The sequence below is a fragment of the Sceloporus occidentalis genome, unplaced genomic scaffold, assembly GCF_023333645.1.
Source record: "Sceloporus occidentalis isolate IW3139 unplaced genomic scaffold, rSceOcc1.0.p SCAF_135, whole genome shotgun sequence".
NCBI classification, from domain to species: Eukaryota; Metazoa; Chordata; class Lepidosauria; order Squamata; family Phrynosomatidae; genus Sceloporus; species Sceloporus occidentalis.
In genome coordinates, this window is record NW_028317115.1 from 1,339,053 (window position 1) to 1,359,420 (window position 20,368).

Genomic DNA, 20,368 nt, shown 5'->3' on the forward strand with positions numbered 1-20,368 from the left:
TAGGACTTATCTAATGCACTTAGCTCTGCTTCTATAACTTCACAAAATTCTACATGTGACTTCATAGCTTTGAAAAACTATGGCATAAAAGCAAAAGCTTGAGTAATACATTCTCTGGAGCCAGACAAGCAGGACAATAACAGAGGGGAATGATTTGACTAACAATAGGTTGTGCTCTATGATATTATATACACATATATACACACAAACTTTTTTGGTCTATTTTGGAACTGGCAAAATAGTCAAGACCCGCTATCGACAAAATGTTCGCTCTTGTTAAGGTTACTCGAACTCATGTCTAGCGAGTGGCTGTCAATCTTCTCATAATTTATTCTTCTGCCATCTTGAGTCTCTTCATGCTGGTCTTGGCCACTTGTTTCTACAAGTTGCCCGTTAATTTCCGACAGTCCATCACAACTTTCTAACAGTCCTTCGCTGGCTTTTGCAAGTTCATTGGGGGTGGTCTCAGCTCCAGGGAATGTCTCCATTTTCATTGTATCAGTAAGCACTGGACTAGACAAGGGTGAATCGAAACTGCTCTGGGGAGTGTAGCAGGTGGCTACGTTGTGGGTCTCAGCAGGGCTTTGTAAAGGGTCTTCTTCCAATTCCACCGCGGACAGCTCTTCTGCTAGTTCAACAGTTTGCTTTCCATGATGTTCTTTGTCTGAACCCAACAGTGGAATTAGGGGATGGAGATACACGTTTTCATAAGCATTGCCAAGGGGACCTTGAGAGCTTTCTAACTGTTGGGTGGTTTCATCCTTGGCTGTCATTTCCAAAGCTGTGGAACATATTTCAATGCTGGGCTGCCTGTGAGCTTAAGAAACAGAATGTACCCATATTAAATCACTGAAGTAGAAGAAAAAAAATCTCCACTTTACAATTTTATTTGTACTGATTGTTTAAACAACAACAATATATTTATAACACTGGTAATTAAAAAGATGGCATTCTATCAAAAAAAGCTATTTGTGGAAAGCAAGTTATAGGACCCCAAGGTAGATTTTATTACTGCCAATGAGAGAAAAAAAAAACCTATAATCAGCGTTTACCTTCATAGATTAATGGTTTATGACAAGGTACACCAGTAAATGCCAGCATTGGGGATTTTGGCCTCTGTGTGGACGGAGGTGCGGGATCATGTAATGAGATTGTGTCCTTTCCTCCTGCCGGGAAAAAAACAAGAGAAAACATTTAATTGAGCCATGAAAAACAAGAAAAAACATTATATATAATCTCAAAAAATGTCACGAGAACTGGCGTTGGTGTGCTTCACAGATTCCACACAAACTGTCCCTTTATTGTGGATTCATTACTCATCTTTTCACACCATTCAACGCATCAAACTTCTATACATCCTCTCTACTTGTAAACTCCATCAATGGTTACTACATTTGGGGGTCTAGAAAGCACAAGGCCACCAATATGAAGGTAAATGTAATTAATGAAATGATTGCCTTTTGTTAGGGGGATGCAGTGATTCCATTCGGCGATGTGTACATTCTAAGTTACTCAAGGTACACAACGCCAGAGTCTTCTCTCTGTTTGGAGTCTTTTTTCGCAGTCCTCTTGAGGCCACATAAAAGATTTATTCTATTTAGACAAAGCACTGTTATACAAAACACTTTAGATGACCTATCATTTTAATATAATAAAAAAATATATAAAAGTAGGTAGCCTTTTTAGATACAAAGGCTAAAACCTCTTAGCACATGCTTTTGTGTCACATGACAATTACGAACTCCTGGCAAAAAAATATGATTAAATAATTTTTCATTCAGAAATATTAGTATGTATGTTTCTAAGGCTGGATTTAGTTAATTAAAAGCGTTAAATTAAGAAGAGTATGTGGAAGAGCACCGTTCTGTAGGGAATCTGTTGGTTAGATGAAACATTTCAATTGCCTGTCTTGATTATGTATTATAAAGTACATAGCATGTTTCTCCTGTACAGGGGACATGTATAATGTATGGCATTTAGCGTGTCCTCCTCTAGGTCCATACTGGACTCACACGATGAGTTTAAAGGCGCCACCATTTACCTCCACAATCATGTTCCTCTCTGCTAAGACCTCTCCACCACCTACGCCAGAATATGCCCCCTGATTAAACCTTAGTCTGTTGCTAAGGTCACTCAAAAACCCATTTTCAAGTGTATAATTTCAATCTCAGGAACACAATTTTAGACGCCTAAAACTGTCAGTTCTAATAGAATGTTCTCCTTGACGCGTAGAAGGCATTGTTAAAATCCTGCAGCATGTGAGCGGTTGGCAAACACAGCTGGAGAGACATCCAAATAAGCCTGAGGAATTATAAATGTCCCAAAGGCAGAGACTGGATAAAAGGTGATTTAATATTCAATTGAGATATAATGACTCTGAATCACATTCAGGTTGGAAAACATGTTTTTCAAATCAGTCACTTATTTGTAAGAGTTATATTTTTGATGCAAATCTACTGCAGGATTACACAGAAACGTAGAATTGGACAGCAGATAAGGACCATTCGGCCCATTTAGTCTGCCCGTTTTTCCTGACAAGCCCGTTTTTTGTAAGACAATCAGTCCTTGACGTTGTCTTAGATTCAGAATAGCTTTATGTATTTTCCCATGTACGTCTAAATTCTCTTACTGATTAACCTCTAAGGCTTCTGGAGTCGATAAAAGTAAATTTTCCTTACATTACAGCTAAACCTCTGACCTTCTCTTTTTAGATTATGATCTCTTGTTTTAACATTTACCCTCCTCCTGTACTTTGTACTTTGTTAAATCCCTTTAAGTATGTAAATGTTTGTGTGTCGCCTCTCTGTCTTTTCTATAAGCTACATATTCAGATCCCCTAGCCTTTCTTGATAATTTGTATCCTGCAAACCATTTCCCATTTTTATCGCCCTCCACTGAACTCTCTCCAATGTATCAATAACCTTCTGGAAATGGGGTTCTCCAGAACTGCTCACAATACTCTAGGTGAGGTCTGAGCCCCAGAACCCTCTCCCTCTTCCTGCTACTAATGCCTCTCGCTCTACAACCCAGCACCCTGCTTGCTTCTTCCAAATCTTTATTGCATTGCCTGCTTACCTTTAAGTCATCGGAAATAATTACTCCGAACAGTATCCCTGGCGCTATATTCTGCCTTTACATTTCAAATGCATTATTTTACATTTTTCAACATTAAACTGCAGTTCTCGAATTATACATTTACTTGACATTGCCATTTGGCTTGTTCCGTCAGGAACGTATAGCCCGTTGCAGACCTTTGTATTATCTGCGACAACACATACCTTACCATTCATGAACTACCACCATACGCAAAAACTGTCCCTCTTAAGGACATAAAGCATCTATACGTTAGCAGATATCAATTTATCCTGAAAGATTTTATAAAACGTCAGTGAGCATGCTGCTAAGCCAGCTAGATACTGCTTTGTAAATGATAACATCGTCTAATTAAACACATTAAAACAGTAAGCAAGTGTAGTAAGAGGACAGACAGGAATGGGCAATGAGAGGTGTGAAGAACTCTAAAGAACATCGGGCAGATAACGAGGGTAACAGGACAAGAAGAGGACACAGGGCTGGACTTCAGGACGTTACAAACCAGTCCCTATTTCATGGAATTACACATCTGAGAAGCAAAGGAGAATCGAAACGTAACATCATTTGATCAGAACAAAAATATATAATGGAAGGACAAAAGAATACATGAAAATGTTATTATTAAATATTATCATTGTACAGTCAATGACTGTTCAGAGACACAGAAGTAGCCCCTCAGGCGTAACTAAACAACTTAGAAGGGGTTTAGGTGTTACAAAATATAAAAATGTTTGAAAGCTCCTTAAGCAGATACGTTAGAGTATAAAACAACAACCTTACTCCCTCTATACAAGTTTAGAAGTCTATGGGTCAAGCAAACAGAAGCGCGCTCAGATAAAGTGCAAATAAGTGTTGGAAGTGACCTCTAGCTGGAATAGGGAATAGACTACAGGCACCTGATAAGGCTGCCGGTATCTCCACAACCCACCAACCCAGGATGTTTCACTAAAAGCGCTTTGTCCAGGGACATGTTTGCCATATTGTTTCATGTACAACACATGTTCATAAGCAAAAATCATTTTGGGATCCTAGTTCTATTGCCCACTCTCTCAGTACTCCATTTCTTTCTATCCTTCCATCTTTGACCCCCAGTCCTCACCCCCTTTAATTCCCCACCAGTACCATTTAGCTTTACTCCACATCTCATGCCCCTACACAACTGAACCCTCTTGACTGACAAAGGACATTACTAAGTCTGAAAACAGTGTATACCACCGTGAATAAACCGAAAAATACGTGCTACCGTAGTGAAGTGAAATGAAATAAATAATAAAATAGGTGAAATAATAATACTTCCCAAAACAGACCGCAGCTGCCCAAACAACTCTTCCTCAAAGTGTAGAAATATAAACGAACCAAAAATGTATGGGGCGCAGGTACATATGCAGGGAAGAAAAAATAACACAATATAGTGTAGATTGTATGTTCAAAATAAATGAAAAGTGATGTGTTGCACTCACAAATAAAAAAGGTGATTCTGACCCATCAGCATGGAATATGATAAATTCTTTAATTTTCTTCGTATGAAATCTAAAAAAACACTAAGTCTGAATAATGAGGATATGTCCAAAGGTAATTTTAGGGGTATAGGTACAGTAGTAGAGCATATTTAACCCCTTAATGACAAAGCCTGTACATGTACGGCTCAAAATGCATTGTTTTCAATGGGTTTAGGGACCGCCTATTGTCCTTAAGGGGTTAAAGTCCAAGATAGAGGGACCATTGGTTGCTCTGTCACTACTACAAAAAAAATTTTGACAGCAAAATGATCCGTAGCTCGGTGGCAACCCAAGAACACAATAAAAGAAGCCTTTTTGTGAACAAATGATAACACTAATATACATTGTCATTTCACAATGTATAGCTCCATCCAGGAGCTCAAGAAACACTAGGTGGTATTGGCCTGAATATCTCAATGCCATGCGCAATAGCGTAGATACTGAAATCATGAGTATAAATCAACTTTATTAATCCGGATACTGTAGTAGCAGAATATCATGCCGAGTGTTACCCGTTTTATTTTTACATTTTCCTATGAATAAGGAATTAAGCGGACAGTGTAAACAGTCATATAACTACAACACTAGTAAAAAAGTTTAAACAAATAGCAAGAAGTAACTATTTTTGCCTATAGTACCTCAAAAAAGTTGACTTTCCACTAGACTGCGTGTTTGATATGCAGTTTTAAAGTGGACATTTTTGTAACGTCTAATTACCATAGTCTTTAATTATTGGGAAATTATATGTTATGGATACACTCTGTAGATAAGAATAACGAGCGTTAAAGGGATCACTTTCAGGTGAAAAAGATCAAAGCAGATCCAGGCTGTCAGGCATAGAAGTCTCCTCAACCTAGTTATGGAAAAGCAAAACTGAATCGCACCAGAAAATGGCGCACCATACAGTTCTTTATCACCAATATTACATCTGCTATCCTGTTGGGGGACCTTAGCAATGAACAAGATCTTGTATTCATCCTTCAATTGCTGATCTCAATGTTACAATCAGGGAAAACAGTGTTATAATCAGGAAGGACAAAGAGGTTCTAACACAGCGGAAGCTAGGGTATGTGGGGGAGTTGATTGAAGTTTCAACTCACTAACAGGGGTAACCCTGGCAAATGTCTCCCTCAAGAGGACTTGAGGTGGCTCCAGGATGGATCTTCAGCGGCTGGTCTACAAGGGCACCTGAAAATGATCTGTGATTATTTACACGGTTCCTAAATGTCTACACTCTTGGTAAAGCAAGAGAACCAGCTTTCACAACATGTTCTTGAAGGACTAGGTTAAAGAAGGACAACACATGGCTTTGGATGTTTTTTTTTTGTAGATCTCTTAACAGCTTTAGAGGAAATCTAATAAGGAACCGGTACATCTGCAGCTCAATGTGAAAAAGACTTTCCTCTGCAAACAAGACCGATCTTTTAACAGTACAAACACCTACGTGTATTGTAAAAGTATGAAAGATTACAGTGCAAACATGCAGCAAAACAGAACATTGGAAGAAAACATTTTAATTTGAACCTACTCCCGAATCCCACAGAGACATTGTAGCTCAGGCCTTCCCGAAGCAGGAAAAGGAGAAAAGAAAAGAGTTATTGATAGAAAGTTTACCAAAAAATGCAATAGCTGTGCTCTCCGCATACAGGAAAATAATTGCGTAGGAAGAGAAATGGCGATATATCAGATAACTAGAAGCATAGCTCTTGTTTCACGTATTTATTCTTTACATTATTTCGTGCTGCTTGACTGCATGGCACAATTTATTGTATTTATGTTCGAATACCTGATACTTGGTAGGTCATACTTACCAAATCAGACAATGAATAGAGCAAAGAGACAATTTAAAGCTGAACATACCCCTAATACTCCACATACCCCTAATACTCCACCGCATTATGAAGGGCCATCTCCTTTGAAGGACATAGGATGACCCTATACAAAGCATAGTTAAATCAGAGAGGCAGCTTTCAAGACGTCTCCCCAGGTTATCTATGCATCCCGCAGGGACAATTCAGCCCTTTCGCCAAAGAACCATGCCAGAGATGCCTTTTATAATGCATAGTTTTACTTGCCTGTTAGATTAGTTAACTCCTTTTTCATTATGCCAATATATTTTATTTTTACTCATCAATTCAGGGAAACTGTATATACATTCATGAAATATTGGTGAAGAGTCTTATCAATGAGCGGGTGAGTTTTCTGTGGTCACAACTAGAATCATTATCTAAGAAACACCGATAAAGAGAAGGAAAGAACCATTGTAACAATGGTAACAATAAGAATCAGGCAGGGGACGTAAGAATTTACTAACATGGGAATCTGAGGGTGAGTTGAACATCTCTAACGTCACTATGTAATATGAAAGGTCAACCACAGGGCTCTTTTCCTGCAAGAAGGGCCGTGTTGCTCCTTCATAATACCGTATTGGCTCGAATATAGGCCGCGCTTTTTTTCCCCCACTTTAAGTTTTTAAAGTGGGGGTGCGGCCTATATTCGGGGTCTAGCGCCCGACGCCCGGGACATGCAGTCCTGGGCGCCGGGCAGGCAGCGGGGTTTGGATACAGATCCCCCGCAGCGGTGCAGGGGACCTGCATCCTAATCCCCGATACGCTCAGACAGCCTCCGCTGCCAGCACTTCCCACGGGGGGGGGGGGGGGTGTGCCGGCACGGGAGGTTGTCTAGGTGCATCGTGCGGACCGTCCGCACGATGCGTTTTACCTCTTCCCCCCCCCCGACTTACCGGAGCAGACTCCCGGGTGTCTTGCGGGGCCGGCGGGGGACATCTACGCAATACGCGTATACAACTTCCGGTGCCGGAAGTTGCATACGCGTATTGCGTAGATGTCCCCCGCCGGCCCCGCAAGACACCCGGGAGTCTGCTCCGGTAAGTGAGGAGGACAGTGGTAGCATATCTCGGGCAGGGAGGAGGACAGTGGTAGCATATCTCGGGCAGGGAGGAGGACAGTGGCAGCATTTCTCGGGGGGGGAGGAGGACAGTGGCAGCATATCTCGTGGAGGGAGGACAGAGTGGCAGCATGTTTTTTTGGGGCTTTTTTAAAGAAAAAAACTTTTTCTTTAAAAAAGCACCAAACTTTTAGGGTGCGGCCTATATACGGGGGCGGCCTATATCCGAGCCAATACGGTATGTAGTTTATGGGGAGAGGGTTCTTCAAAGCCACCCCAGTTAACAAATTCTACTTTGTGCATGGCCGGCTCTGCCCTTCTTCAGGACGAGCTCACCAGGCTGAGCCAACATAACTCAGCAGTGAAGCCTGTAAGTTAAAACTTAGTGAAAACATCCCAAAAAAACAACTAAGCTGATTTTGATACTGCCAACCTGATTATATTCCCCATCATAAAATACAAGAGGAATTAAAAAAATATTTATTTTTCAACTCTGAAATTCTATACATGTGCGCCTATCATCTAGCAATAGTACAGTTAGACGCAATGACCTAAAGTACCTCTAAAGTGGGGACAGAGACAACCACTTGGGCCTATCAATGAGACAATCTCTCTTGTTTTCCACCATTATAGATCAAACGAAGCTGTAATTGATTGTATTACACACCTTTACAGGAATATGGTGTGAATGTGCCAAGGTAGCCGAATACAGTGTGGGTCCACAGAGGCAGAATTTGGATACAGAAAAGTTGGCGAGTTAAATGAAACAAAGTAACATCTAATCATTCCAAACAGGGTGTCCATAAAACTTAAATCTATTGGGCTATGTTGCTAATCCTGCTTCGTAGCATGGGATCCCGGTCCAAGAGTCTAATACTGGACAATAAAGGTATAGCTATAAAGTATAAGGGGCTAAAAACAAAAGCCCCATAAAGAAGGGGGAATAAAATAGCAGTTTTATGATCAAACTGTCACTTTTCATATTTCTAATAATAAATTACTCTGACATCTTTCTAATTTTTGCCCAGCTGTTACTCGGGTCCTGGATTAATAGCGTACATTTGACAAAGACCCTTTTTTTAATTCTTTCCACCATGTTTTATATTATTAGTATAGAATTGCATTGTAGATTTTATCTTGAAACTAAACGTGCAAGCCGGTGCCATGTCATGAGCACCGGCGTGTGTTCACACGCTTTACAATAGCCCAAGCAGCTATTTCTCCATTCTACTAGTTGTTTTTTTTTGAGATGTAATACCGTATTTGCTCGATTATAAGACGACCCTGATTATAAGACGACCCCCCAAATCTGAATATTAATTTAGGAAAAAAAGAAAAAGCCTGAATATAAGAGGACCCTATAGGAAAAAAGTTTTACCAGTAAATGCTAATTCATGTAAACTATTTTTTTTTTAATAAAAGCTATGATTGAGAAAAATATTTTGGTTTTATTTCCTTCTATTTTCCAACCTGCCCCCCAGTTACGCACATCTGCCCCAGAAATGCCTTATACCCCCTATATGCCACTGTGCCCCATGATATGCCTTTTAACCCTATATGCCACTGTGCCCCATGATATGCCTTTTAACCCCCTATGTGCCACTCTGCCTCCAGAAATGCCTTATAGCCCTATATGCCACTCTGGCATTAAGGGGGTTAAAAGGCATATTATGGGGCAGAGTGGCATATAGGGAGGTTTAAGGCATTTCAGGAGGCAGAGTGGCGTATAGAGAGTTAAAAAGGCATTTCTGGAGGCAAAGTGGCATCAAGGGGGTTAAAAGGCATTTCACAGAGCACTCTGCCTACAGAAATGCCTTATGCCCCACATTTAACACTCCCCCCCCAACTTACCGGTGCTTCCGAGTTCCCTGTCATGTAGCCGGGGCAGCGTGTAGATCCCACGCACTAGCGCTGCAGCCGGAAGGAGGCGTGGCTAGCAGCGGGGGTTGTCTGCGTCCATCGCGCAGACCTTCCCTGACTGTCAGAGATCAGAGTTCCCCGCACCGGCGCCAGTGATCTCTGACAGCCGGGGAAGGTCTGCGCGATGGACGCAGACAACCCCCGCTGCTAGCCACACCTCCTTCCTGCTGCAGCGGAAGTTGTCTACGCGAATTGCGTATACATCTACACGCTGCCCCGGCTACACACCGGGGACTCAGAAGCACCGGTAAGTGGGGCGGGGGGGGGGGGGGGAGACAGGAGGATCCGGGTCCCCTGCAGGGGATCTGGATCTTAGTCGTCTCATAGTCAGACCTATTTGAGGTCTGATTATAAGACAACCCCGATTATAAGACGAGGGGTATTTTTCAGAGCAAATACGGTATATAATTTTGCCACTGGGAAACAGAAAGGCTAATTAAGAGTTTGTAAAGTTCCTGAACATTCCAGTTAATTCACTGCTTATTATATTAAATTCCATCTAAGAATTGTGTGCACACACTTTGACGTAGTATGCTGTACTCTGCCCTGATTTTAGATAATAGTATTCACAGCACACACTTGGCTCGAAGGAACATTGGCTTTTTAATTATTTTTATTGAATTAAAATACTGACGCTCTTTATTGTTCCCAACACCAGGTAGGGCCACCTAGGGGGCCCTGGCCTGTCACTCTAGAGGGCTCGGATGACCTCTGTGACCACTTATCCACCTATAATAGGCAATACCAGCAGCTAGCGTTCCGGAGAGCGTACAGATCACCCGACCTGCCTCCACACTGTGTCTGGCTGTTTGGGGCCAAAGGTGGCACAGACAACTTGTTTCCTAATGTCTTAACCTGTATTTTGTGTTCCATTCTCCTTCACTGTGCAGGTACTAATCTACAACCTTTAATCTTAGATCTAATTTTAGAGTAAATGCACAGTGATTTATAGAGCCGATTTTAAGAAGCACCACTTCAACAATCTGCAAAAAGTGGACAATCACTAATGAGTTGTACATAAACATTTGCTTCTTAAATTCTAGGAATACAATATAAAATACAACAATATATAAACCTACCTGGGAGACTCCATAAGCCAGACACCTCAAGTGTTCTAAGTTTCTTTTCTAATTCAGCCACTCGGTTGCCTAGAATTCTGAAGATATGAATACGAATGAATATATTAACATTTGAGCAGTATTTAATTCAGTGGGTGAACATCCCATAGGCTCTGTGCCTCCCCCCAAATCCTACATTTAGAGTTTATTTGCCATATAGAGTAGATATATATTAGATTAGTCATCCCCATTAGATGATCTCTGCTCTACTATGAAGTTGCTTGTTGGTTCAGGCATCCTTTGTAACGGTGGGGCAAGGAGGACGACGAGAACTTCAGGCCAGAAAACTGATCTGTTAATGCTGGCCCTGCCACATACCGTCACCAGTCTCAGCTTCCACAAGGTTAATAAACTAAATATATCCGAACGATTACCGCAACTGACAAACCAAAAAGCACAAGCTATACTTATAATAAAGGACCAGATCAAACAGGCTTGGTGCAACATGTAGGTCCATGTGGGCACAGAAGCACCAAGTACCGCATTGAAACTACGCAAAGTCAACTGCCTACAGACAAGCTTCAGAAGCTGCCGGTGTGAAGCTCAGAAATCCATCGCAGAAATGAACACTACCCAATCTTTAATGTTTTCCACGTTACACGTCATCACGTTTGCAGAAAGAGTCTGTCGCTAACTAAAAATACATTTTTCTTGTATATAGTATTTCGGATCCATATGTGAAAGGCACTTGAGGGGTGACTAAATCAACTTAAATATCTAATATATTAAATATCTACCAGGGGCGGGGGTTTTGGGGGGACTGGTACGTGATGGTCAACTATCTTAAATGCTTTTACACAGCCAGCTAAATGCAATACAGTTTGCAACATCATGTATTCAAGTAACGCAACACAGAAATTTTCTAACTATCAATTAGCCTTTTAAACTTAAACTCGGATCAGCGAACACAACGTGCCATTGGAACACAGGAGTGATGGGAGTGATAAAGGCCTATAAAGCCATTCCATTAAAACAGAGCTACTGTATTTCTGATCCATTTCATGTTTTTTTATAAAGGACATTATATATCTTTTCTCCTAACACTAACATGAAATATTTGGTTGTACGACTAAAGAAGTATATTCCACGGTTTTCACGGTTACCAATTCATTTTCTATGAAAAAACGTTGTTATGATATCCATTAAATACCTACAAATGGCCCATCCTTTATATGTATGCTGCATGCCAACAACAATGAAGCCCTGTGCCCAGTGAAATAAAACGATGATTATCTATGAAGAATATTCCATAGAAGTGGCATAGCTGCTCACCAGAAAATTAAAATTCCATTTACCTAAAACCTTTTTTTTTCTAAAAGTAACAAAAAAGAGTGATACTTGCTTTTCTGAATATATGGAGCCAGTTTTGTGAGCTTATCCCTTTGAGTTTCAATTTTAGGGTTTTTATATATGTTATAAATAAATTACACATGGATTTGGGATTTTTAGGAGGGGTGTTAATTTTTTTTTTTTTTTTAGCATAAATTCATATAAAATGTTACATTTTATTTTAGATACAGTTTACAACTTTTGGGAATAATGCGTCCGCTACTATGCATTCGTGAAAAAAGGGCAAATTAAAAAATAAATAAAAAACATGTACTGGCAGAAGGCAGCGAAAGGAAGCAGCGGCGGCTGTAAACAGGACGTACTTGTTGGTCTGGCGCTGGTGCTGAATGACCATATTTTTCTCGTGGATGGTGTCTAACAAGGCGGTAGCCAGGGATTTCAGATCCGTAATAGACTGCGGAGTTGCTGGCAGGCTGCATCCATGCTCCTCCGACAGTAACTCCTGAACTGTACGGGAAAAACAAACCGAGGAAGGAGGATAATGTGTCCGCTGATGAATCAAATCCTCCCACATGGGTTACTGTGAAGGGAAGTGATTTATGCTCCCCCCCCCCCATTAATACGTTTGTTTTGATAGATAGGGTAGGCATATGCCGCTTAGGCTGTTGTGAAGAATTTCTTCACCAGTTATATTTGCTTATTACATTTTGCAAAAAAACTGTTTTCATTGTTAGCCAATTTTAAAGTAAATTTCACAATTATCCAAAAATATTTTTTTGGCTGAGAAAACCTGTATAATGGTGTTTACAGGTTAAAAATCAAAAATATACAGTGCAGTACTGTGCAAAAGGTTCTAGGCAAGTCTACAGAATCCCTGACCTTCAAGCGTACCTAGAAGAATTAATGCTGTTTTCTTTTTTTTTTTAAGTGATAACAATTAACCACTAATTTGTATTTTTGAAAGCATTTTTTCACACCTGCCTAATACTCTTGCACAGTATTGTATATGTGTTAAAAACCCAATTTATACACTTATGCTGCCTTCCTAAGGGAGTTGGGTGAGAAGAGCTTTCCGGAAAGGAAATTAATTAGTTAATGTTAATATTTTTATAGAATATCCTGTAAAACTGGAAATAAACTCTAGACCATATTCAAAATAGACAAAAGTGAATAATATAAATTATCCAGTTCACAAACCATGTAGCAGTTGAAAACAACATGAAAATAATCCCAGGAGTTGAAGAACACACTAACACAAACAGATTCAATTTAAAAAAAACATACAAATATTTTGATGGAGAACCTAAAGGAAAGAAACGGAACTAAAGATGCGTGAAATCGGAGCAGCGGAAAACTTCATAAAATGAGATCGCACCAATAAGGTAAAAGATGTAACATTCCATAAGAAAGTTAACATTGGAGATTGAAAGAGAATGACAGAAATTCAGCTGTAATCGTACTTTTACAGACTTTCAGTTTGTAAGATTGCATGGAGGGCTCACTGCGGGTTTTTTTTTTGGGGAAATAAGTAGAATTGTCTGACCATTGTGGCTTTAAGCTCGCTGCTACAGAGTTACCCGGCTATAAGCATGGCCTTCCCCTTCTCGGCTTCCAAAGCGGGCTTGGCTCAGCTTGCAGGCCTTCTCAGCCAGCCCCCCCATTTCCTCTGGTTCCCCACCATATAACCGAATTGCATTACGATTCACAACAGAAGAGTGCAACTGTATTCATTCTCCAAAAATATCTGTACATCTGCATGAAGAGTAGGCCCTGCATTTTGCCAAGCTGCTGAGATGACATTCAAGAAGTCTCAGATATTGAACTATGCTTATTCAGGGCCAACTCCGTCGCAGGAAGAGTCAATCCTGAAGCATATTGCTAGCGGCCAATGCAGTGGTGGACACCTGTGTGCAGCGCACCCTGTGAAGCTGCCTGCCATGAGGTGGGCCCCAGTCGCTGGTACAGTGAACGACGAGTGGTGTCCACTTGTAGACAGGCATCGTTGAAGCAAACACTGTCTGCTTCACCCACAATTAAAATTTGGCGTCCAGGCCAAGTTAATCCGTCAATGTTAAGAAAAAAGCCCACCCCATGTTCCCCCAGGGCCCACCATGTTAAAAAAGTTCAACCCCTCCATGACCACCATGTTACAAACCCCTACCTTGAAAACAATGCATTAGAGTTCAAGGTAGGGATGTGAGGGTGAGTGCCCAGGGCTCCTCCAGGGGCTGTGCCCCATACAGCTATAACCGGCTGATCATTTCCCCTTTAATCATGTTGGATCTGGACCGTTTCCAGTGATTCTGTACCTTGTTTTGCAGACAGCACTCCGGTCAGCGCACTGCTGTTTGATTTGATGTTAGACTTGGAGTTCTTCCGCCTCTCCAGAGCATTCTAGAAACAAAATATTGATCCATCAGCCGCCGCTCACGGCTAATGCCAAAATGGCCAACACAGCTTAGAAAGGGTACATATTTGGCTTTATTTCTGCATGAAGAGGCACATTGCTTATCAAAAGCTACAACGTTAACCTTCATGGCACTTGGACGTATGGGTATTGGGAGTAAGCATTCACGCGCCTCCAATGTACTCTCCAAGGGGCCATCCTGCTGCCATGACTCTAGGTTGCTAGATATGTCCAACCTGAGACACAAGAGGGGCAGAGCTTACAAAATCTTTCACATAGAAAATGCTCCGCAGTTTTTTAAAAACGCACTATATGCTCCACCTCAGCCCCATTTTCATGTTAAACTCATATTGCAGTCAATTTTGCATGGCCTCCACTAGGCGGGTAGCGGGTCTTGTCAGGACCCCACTCCAGAAGAAATGGATTTAACAAAACACAGGAGGGGAGTTTATTTCAGAGGAGGAGAAATGTTAGAAGAACAGGTCATAAACTAAAATGAAAGGGTCAGAGGCTTTGATGTAATGTAAGGAAGATTTACTTTACTGAGAGTGGTAGGTAAATGGAAGAGCCTCCCATCATACAGTGAGGGGATTTAAACAAACATTTGATTTAATTGGCAGCAGCAGCAGCCAATCACTGGCATGCTGCAGTAGCAGCAGCCAATCACTGGCATGCTGCAGTAGCCAATCACTCTCATGCTGCAGCAGCCAATCACTTGCATGCTGCAGTAGCCAATCACTCGCATTCTGCTGCAGTAGCCAATCACTCGCATTCTGCTGCAGTAGCCAATCACTCCCATTCTGCTGCAGTAGCCAATCACTCCCATTCTGCTGCAGTAGCCAATAACTCGCATGCTATCTGAACACAGATGTTTTGCTTGCATGTAAGTGATTGACAGCTGTTAATCCCACTGCTTCCATTGACATGACTTCAGCAAGGTGCTACTGAGCATGTGCAAGAAGTACCTACTAATGCAGCTGGTGGAGGAGGCAAAGGAGGCAGAAGTTTAATTTTCTACCTCCACTAAATAATGAATGCAGGTTCCTGTTCCTTTCACGTTAAAGTATCATCCAGAGACATCATAGTATCACATTGCTGCCATTGTAAAATAAAACACCATCTTAAACTATAATAAATAGGATTATATCAACAACAAAAAAAGAATTGCTGCGCTCTTATTTACATTGGTAAGCAATGCAGGAAAGCAATTGCGTGTAGCCAGGAAAAAGCGGTTATTTTCAATGTCAACTATATTTCATAGTCTTGTCAAAAAAAGAATTCACTTGGTCGCATGAAACAAACAAACGCAATAACTCATGTCTATAAAATCCGAGAGACTGTTTCAAGCGAAAGCAATTATACATAAACAGCTATTTCATTTAAGACATTTTCAGCGCACTTTCCAAAATGTGTTTTTACCTTGTATTTGACAATATTACTTTTCTGCAGATTAACGTCTTCCTGAAGCTGTTTTAATCTTTCTTGAAGGTACCTGGAGAAAAATACAAGCATGAAAGCATTTTCAGTGGTAAATGGCATTCTAAGAATATATATATATATATATATATGTTATAAAACAACAGTGGCACTGTGCAGAGGCTGGCAGTTCAAGGGGTTTATTCTCTAAATAGTGAAGTCTGGAAGTTGATTTTTCTTTTTTCCTCTCACCATGTATTATCAAGGATCACCCGTTTTAAGGTCAGCTTGCATTTTAAATCTGTGAACATTCTAATTTGCTGGGATGACATTCGAGAACGCAATTCAGTTCCATTTATTCACATTCTTTAATGTCATTACACCAAATTAACTATGCATTATGCGAAGCCTACTTGGCCTTTCTCTCTGGAGAAACATGACTTGGTAGACCCATCATAATGAAGAGTTTAATTGGGGGCATTAATAGTCAAGGTATTAGCCACCATTGTAACATTTTCCAATAAATTAGGGAATATATATATAATCAGGCATGTCCAAAGTCCGGCCCGCGGGCCAATTGCGGCCCGCGTTCCGGACTGATACGGCCCCACAGCTCAGTTGCCCAAATACGGAACTTAGGGCCCCCCAGTGAGTCCCCGAGCTCTACTCAGAACTCCTGGGATCTCTCGTCACAGGACTTGGCGTCATCAGCTGGCGCAGGGAGAAGGAAAGCCCAAATCTCACAACGTCCGAGATCGCGAGATTTGGGCTTTCCTTCTCCCTGTACCGGCACACACAGCCACAAGGGCATCTGATGAAGAAATTGTAGGGGAGGGTGTCACGCATCGCGCGGCTGCCCACCAGTGGAGGCCCCGCCCCTGTCCCGAGGAAGCTGGGGAGATATGTCAGTAGGAGAGCCAGCCCCCACACTCGGCGTCCCGTCTCCCCGGCAATCAAGGATACCGGGGAGACGGCTCAAGCGAGGGGGTGATCCCAGCACTCTGTATCACGTCTCCACGGCGATCGAAGACGCAGTGGAGACGTGTCTAATAGGGGACCGTTCCCTGCAACCCACGGATCGTCTCCCTGGCGGCCACAGACGCCGGGGAGACGAACCAGGAGGAAGACCGGCCCCCACACTCAGCAGACCGCCTCCCTGGCGTCTGTGGTTGCCGGGGAGACGGACATGGTTGTTCTTGGTCTCCGCGGTTGTTCAGGTTTCCAGACTGAGCCCTGGACACCAGCAGAGACTGATTGCAGCAGGTAGGGGGTGGAGTTCCACCCTTTATAAACCTGTATACTTGGTGTTATGTTCCTGTTCACATTTTTTGAACTTAAAAGTTGACAGATAAAACTAGGTTTTAATACAAAGTTATTAGTAAATATTAATTCATATGTTAACTATTTTTCATATTTAATAAAAACTGAGAAAAAAGCCTTGTTTGCATTTTTTTTTATTTACCAAACTGCCCCCAGTTATGCACATCTGACCCCCAGCTTGCCACTCTGCCCCCATATATATGCCTTATACCTCTTATATGCCAGATTCCGCTGTGCCCCTGATATGCCTTATACTCCTTATATGCCAGTGATATGCAACTGAGCCCCCTGATATACCTTTTACCCCCAGATTTGTTTTATGCCCCCCCTGATATGCCTAATATCGATATGCCTTATACCCCCTATATGCCACTGAGCCCCCTGATACCTTTTACCCCCAGATATGTTTATGCCCCCTGATATGCCTATATGCCCTGAAATTCATAATACCCCCCATACACCACTATAACTCACCCATACACCACTCTGGCTCCTCCCCCTCCCATACACCACTGCCTCCTCCCCCTCCCATACACCACTCTGGCTCCTCCCCCCTCTCATACTCCACTCTGCCTCCTCCCCCATACATGACTTTGGCTCCTCCCCTCCCATACATGACTTTGCCTCCTCCCCCTCCCATACTCCACTCTGCCTCCTCCCCCTCCCATACTCCACTCTGCCTCCTCCCCTCCCATACTCCACTCTGCCTCCTCCCCTCCCATACTCCACTCTGCCTCCTCCCCCCTCCCATACATGACTTTGGCTCCTCCCCTCCCATACATGACTTTGGCTCCTCCCCTCCCATACTCCACTCTGCCTCCTCCCCCTCCCATACTCCACTCTGCCTCCTCCCCCTCCATCACTTTGACTCCTCCCCCTCCCATACTCCACTCTGCCTCCTCCCCCCTCCCATACTCCACTCTGCCTCCTCCCATACTCCACTCTGCCTCCTCCCCCCTCCCATACTCCACTCTGCCTCCTGTGAACCTCCCTTGCTGACAAGACACCAGGGAGCCGGGTAGAGAGGCAGAGTGCCGTATGGGAGGGGGAGGAGCCAGAGTGGTGTATGGGAGGGTGGCTCCCATACACCCCTCTGACTCCTCCCCCCTCCCATACACTGCTCTGCCTCTCTACCCGGCTCCGTTACTGACAGGAACTTTCACTGCGGAGGCTGTCTGTGCGATGCAGACCGCACAGACAGACTCCGTTACTGCCCTTCACTTACACTGAGGCTTCTATGAAGCTGCAGGGAAAATGCCTGTCAGTAATGGAGCCGGGTAGAGAGGCAGAGTGATGTATGGGAGGGGGGAGGAGGCAGATGGGAGGGGGGAGAGAGACGGAAGTGAGAGACCGGCCGACAGTGAGGAGAATCCAGGTCCCCTGCAGCGTTGCGGGGGATCTGGATTCCGGTGTTATAATCCGATCTCTGTTTGAGGTCGGATTATATAAGGAGAGGAGTTTTTCAGAGCATTTGCTCTGAAAAAACCTCTTTTTTTAATCGATAAAAATCTATTCGATTAATCGATAATGAAAATCGTTGACAACGATTTTCATTATCGATTATTATCGATTTTATCGATTAGTTGTTTCAGCCCTAATATATATATTATACATATAGTACCCTACACACATACTTATTCCACAATATATAACACTGGATTGCACACAAAATGTTGTACATAAAAACTATGCTATTATCTTTTATTATTAAACTTTGACAAACATATCTTAACCACTGGTTAATTACAAAAATTAAAAAAAATAAAAAAAGTCTCCAATGACTTGCTCTCTGCCAAAGCAAAAGGTCACTACTCTATTCTAATTCTACTGGATCTTTCTGCTGCTTTCGATACTGTTGATCACCACCTTCTTCTAGACTGACTTGCTTCTATAGGCATTCGAGATACAGCTCTCTCCTGGATCTCCTCATATCTGTCTAACCGTTCCTTCTCTGTCAACTTCTCTGGCAAGACATCATCGCCCCTTCCACTTTCGGTTGGTGTCCCCCAAGGTTCAGTCCTTGGCCCTCTGCTGTTCTCTCTTTATACTTCCTCTCTTGGCAAACTAATCAACTCATTTGGCCTCCAGCATCACCTATATGCAGATGATACCCAAATCTACCTGTCTTCTCCTTCTCTCCTGTCCCGTATTACCAATTGCTTGTCTGCTATTTCTTCATGGATGTCACAACACTACCTGAAACTTAATCTTTCTAAAACTGAACTCATTATCTTCCCTCCCTCCATCTCCACTCCACTCCACTCCCTGAATTCTCTATCACCATTAACAACACGACTATCTCTCCTACTAACCAGGCCCGATGCCTTGGGGTCATCCTTGACTCAAACCTCTCCTTCATCCCTCACATTCAGTCCCTCGCCAGATCCTGCCGCTTGCACCTAAAAAACATCTCTCGTATCCGCCCATTCCTCACCCAAGAATCCACAAAAACCCTGGTTCATTCCCTTATCACTTCCCGTCTTGACTACTGCAACACTCTTCTGGTTGGCACTCCACTGTCTCGACTCTCTCCTCTACAGTCTATCCTAAATGCCGCTGCTAGGCTCATCTTCCTTGCACGTCGCTCCTCTTCTGCTTCCCCCCTCTGTGAAAACCTCCACTGGCTCCCAATTACCTTTACAATTAATTTTAAGATCCTGGTACTGACATATAAGGCCATCCACAATACCGCTCCTCCGTACATTTCTGACCTCATTAGCAAATACTCTCCTACTCGATCCCTACGTTCCTCCCATGGGCTAAAGCTCTCCTCCTCACTCATCACCTCTTCCTTTTCCCGTCTACAAGATTTCACTCGAGCTGCCCCATATCTCTGGAATCTACTTCCACGAACCTTCAGCATTCTCCCTCCCTCCCAACATTCAAGAAACATCTAAAAACCCACTTCTTCAGAGAAGCCGCACCATCTTAGCTGCTAGAACTTCCTTGTCATCGATACAACCACCACACTACCTCTCACCCTTTCTCTGTGCCTTATGTTTGTCACCCCATTTCCCTCTAGATTGTAAGCTTGCGAGCCGGGCTCTCTCCACCAAATGTATCGGTTTGTCTTAGTCTGTCAATTCTTGTCTTGTCATATCCCTTGAATTGATGTATTGTATTAAGCGCTGCGTAAACTGTTGGCGGTTATTAAAGGATAATAATAATAATTAATAATCATTTACATGACATAAGGGAAATACCCCAAGTATTTTATGCTTTGACCAAAATCATGCAATTTATGCTTTGACCAAAATTCATGCAATTTTAAGATAGAAATTGGTTTTCTATCTTATTTTTTAAGATATTACTGTAAATATGCCATTATTTCAATAGTTTTATTTTTTATACGAAGCTCACCGTTCCTACGACTTGTTTACGGCTTTCTTTACATTGTG

At 42.4% G+C, this 20,368-nt stretch overlaps 1 protein-coding gene across 1 annotated transcript in view; it reads right to left on the reverse strand.

Moving 5' to 3' along the window:
- Positions 1-242: 242 nt before the first annotated feature.
- LOC149281328 (coiled-coil domain-containing protein 149-like) overlaps positions 243-20,368 on the reverse strand; it is a 34,131-nt gene continuing 14,005 nt past the window's right edge. The window contains exons 7-13 of the mRNA XM_089499432.1: positions 15,654-15,726; positions 14,137-14,221; positions 12,190-12,334; positions 10,499-10,575; positions 6,121-6,153; positions 1,053-1,166; positions 243-817 (exon numbers count right to left, since the gene is read on the reverse strand). Coding sequence (XP_089355558.1) covers positions 243-817; positions 1,053-1,166; positions 6,121-6,153; positions 10,499-10,575; positions 12,190-12,334; positions 14,137-14,221; positions 15,654-15,726 — 1,102 coding nt within the window. The remainder of the gene's footprint in view (positions 818-1,052; positions 1,167-6,120; positions 6,154-10,498; positions 10,576-12,189; positions 12,335-14,136; positions 14,222-15,653; positions 15,727-20,368) is intronic.